At 37.9% G+C, this 3,713-nt stretch overlaps 1 protein-coding gene across 1 annotated transcript; it reads right to left on the bottom strand.

Moving 5' to 3' along the window:
* Positions 1-2,671: 2,671 nt before the first annotated feature.
* Positions 2,672-3,464, bottom strand: LOC149141941 (uncharacterized). The gene is made up of 2 exons (XM_089449214.1): positions 3,307-3,464; positions 2,672-3,223 (listed from the first exon to the last, which is right to left on the bottom strand). The coding sequence occupies exon 2, from the start codon at positions 3,198-3,200 to the stop codon at positions 2,907-2,909; it is 294 nt and encodes a 97-aa protein (XP_089305340.1). The 5' UTR covers positions 3,201-3,223; positions 3,307-3,464; the 3' UTR covers positions 2,672-2,906.
* Positions 3,465-3,713: the final 249 nt, after the last annotated feature.

Genomic DNA, 3,713 nt, shown 5'->3' with positions numbered 1-3,713 from the left:
AATACACTAAAGGTCATAAGTGTGCTGAGAAAAAATTATTTTACATAGATTGTGAAGAGGAGGAAGAAAATGAACAAAAAACGTCAAAAGAAGAGGATATACACCAGGAACAAACCCTAGAGAAAGAAGAAATGAATCCGACCATATCTTGTAATGCATTGGCCGAAATTACCACTCCTCAAACTCTCAAGATAGAAGGGCATATCAAGAAGAAAAATGATATCCTCACTTTGGTGCAAAATCGAATGAAACAATAGGCAAATCAACATCGCAGCGAAATAAGTTTTGACATAGGCGATTGGGCATTTTAACGACTACAACCATATAAACAAATGTCCCTAAAGCAAGCTAAGAAGGATAATATATTATCACCAAAGTATGATGGTCCTTATAAAGTGCTACAAAAGATTGGTACTATGGCTTACAAATTGGAGCTTCCTGCATCTTCCCAAGTGCCTCCAGTTTTCCATGTTTCATGCTTAAAGGATGGTATAGGTGACAAGCTCCCATTTCAAAAAAATTGCCAAAACTTGACGAGGAAGGAAAAATCATGGAAGTCACGAAAAGAAGAACCCGACAACTATGAAATCGATCAATTTCAGAGCATATCATCAAGTGGAAGAACTTAATTGCTGAAGATTCTGCATGGGAGGAGGAGAATTTTATACAAAAGCATCCAAAACTACTCAAGCGTTGAGGACAACACTTTTTGAAGGAGAGGGGCATGTTTGACCCTATACTACTAGTATAACCCCATATTGTTATTAGTGCAACCCCCTTATTGTATTATTGTGTCCATATAGTCCCCATGTTGTTATTAAATGCCCCATAAAAGCCCACTATTATTATTGTTGTGCCCCTACAATATTATTGTTATGTAGGCTCTGATTGTATTGGAACCTCTTAGACTCCTATATATAGAAAGGAGGTCTTGTCATTTGTATCATCCAAGAATTGTTCATTTGTGTAATGTAAAGGAGGTTGCCCCCTCGAAGAGGTTGATTTTGAAGTCGTTAATCTATCTTTTTTATCTTTTTGTGAGTTGGTTTCATAACATGCAACTTAAATTAGTTTAATTTAATTTTGTTAGATTACTAAACCCCAAATGAGCAATGGTTGTCAAACTAGAATCCAGATTCTCTATACCAAAAGGAGCACAATCCAACTGGGACTTTTCATCAAGGTAAACCGCTTCTTGCTGAGCGAGACATTTTGACTTGTCAACAATGTGTTAATGCCAAAGTGCCCCCTATTTTCACCATTGTAGGGAATGGTCCCTTTTGTACTAGATCTTCTCAAGCGTTTTGCTACTAATAAAAACAACAAAGGAGAGAGTGGACACCCTTGCCTCAAATCTTTAATAGGTCTAAAGACATTGAAGGCTAAATCACTGATGAGAAGATACAAAAGGACAATGTAGAGATACATCCCATTATCCATTTGACCACTGCCAACCTAAAACCCACATGTCACAATACTATATGCATGTATAGAGAGCCAATTCAATCATATAGTTTTGACAAATCTATCTTCATAACCATTGTCATGACTTTTTCTACTTGATCATATGGAAACCTTCTTGAACATAGTGAATTGCCTCATAGCCATACTTCCCTGATAGAAATCCATATTGTTCCTATAAAATCATGTCTCCATTCCTATGTTATTAATACATATTCAAATTTGACGTACAAATACATAACCACACACATAATCAACTCTCTAAACCTAATGCAACTTCTCCCTGTCATTGGCTTCTTTTTCTTCTCCCTGTCATCCTTAGTTTTCCTAATTTCTTCTATCTTTAGTAGTCTCTTTATAGTTTATTGAGAGTATACGCAGAAATGTAGCTTCAAGTTGTTTTTCATTTCATTAAAGGCAATGTGGTCATCTATGACTTAGATGGATCAACAAACAATGAGAGAGCCAAAAAATAATAATACAATGCCATGTGGCAAACCATGGGTAGCCCTTAACCAATTTTAGAGCTAGAAGTGGAGACTAATAACAACAATGACATTGACATGTGGCACAATATGGTTGGCCTTTGTACCATTTTAAAACAATGATGTGACAAAATTTGTAAGACAAAGTACAATATAATTTTCCACAATGATGTGACAAAATTTGTAAGGCAAAGTACAATATAATTTTCCACATAATGTAAGATCTTATTGAATCCATTTTGAATTAATGATGTGATTAAGAATTAATTAAGCTTTTAAAGCTAATTGCAATAGAGCATTGCACATTATTTATTTGAGTTGAAAGTAAATGATATAAAAGATTTAAGTTTTGCACATAGGCGAATTGGTTTAGTAGTTTGGTTCAATTCCAATTATGCTACTTTGCCTACAACCATTTAAGTCGTGTTCTTTGTTCATGGATGAATGTTTTCCTTGTGGAATTCTACTTCTACTTTGCTATGTTCCTTTCTATTCTAAATGAATGCGTTACTATAAATTTACTGCCTTGAGAAACTGTTTATTTAAAAAAAAAAAAATTAAAAATTTGCCCACAAAAACAGAGTTGTCCAATTAAACCCTGCAACTTTCCAGGAAAATAATGCAATCCACAAACTAATAATAAATATTTGGTGTATAAAATGACAGAAACAGAGTTGTCCAATTAAAGTCTGCAATTTTCCATGAAAATAATGCAATCCACAAACTAACAATAAATATTTGGTGTATAAAATGACTCAGAGATCATACGCACAAAAATGTGCAACAGTTGCAGTGGCGAGCAATATGTAAAGGGATGAACGAACTTACATTATAGTTTAGATTTTGAGCAGAAGAGAAAAGAAGAGAGATGCCGACCAGTATCCAAAGATTTTGAAAATTTGCTTATGACCCTGTTCTTGCTGGCGTTGCCGTTGCTTGTTTTGAAGCAATTAAGGGTTTTCAAGAAGAGCCTGACGGTTTCCTCGGCGGGATGGCGGAAACAGGAAGCGGCCGGCCGGTTCCGGACCCTCCGCAGGCGGAGCAGAGCATTTTGCCGGAACCACCGCATGTCCTGCACCCAACATCCGCGTCTGACCAGCGGAGGCACATGCACCCAACCCTTCCGGTTCCATTGCACCTCGGGCAGCGCGGCCACCCGCCGGCCATCGGCTTCTCCATCATGGATCTCGCCATTAAAGCTCCCGCCAACAGTCCTAACCCCGTTGCCAACTGCGAAATAACTGCTGGAGCCATGCCGCCTCCCTATTTAACTGCAACTGCACAATCCTCTCAAATTGTCCAACGGAGTCGAACAAAGTTCAATATTTAATTTAAATTGCAGAGAATGAAAAAATCTTACCTCGGAGACTGCTGCGATGAACTTTGATTTCAGAGAACTGCTAACACGGCAGGTGGAACCATAAGTAGGAGCGGCTGAGAAAGAGATTTTGAAAATGGGATAGAAGAGTCAGATCCAGGGGATTCGGTGGTGCAAATTGGAGCCACGCGCGTCCTCCCAAATCTTCTTCTCCCCTTTCACCACTAAAACATTGACAGGTGGGTTGCTGTAAAGCTTACACGTTCCGGGATATTTTTAATTGTGTTCCATGCGGTTGGGAAGTTTCTTGTATTTTCGTAAGTTTGAACGTGAAACTGTACTCCCTCGATTCGTGTGAATTGGGTGGTGGAGTGTGTTATCCATTCATTACTGTGCACGGAGTACATGGCATTTGTTGGATTTTTTATTGGGTTAAATTTTATTTATGG

Source organism: Pinus tabuliformis, chromosome X, assembly GCF_031772625.1.
Source record: "Pinus tabuliformis cultivar Carrire ecotype Pingquan chromosome X, CPIR1, whole genome shotgun sequence".
Taxonomy (NCBI): domain Eukaryota; kingdom Viridiplantae; phylum Streptophyta; class Pinopsida; order Pinales; family Pinaceae; genus Pinus; species Pinus tabuliformis.
This window is presented reverse-complemented; position numbering and strand designations above follow the sequence as displayed.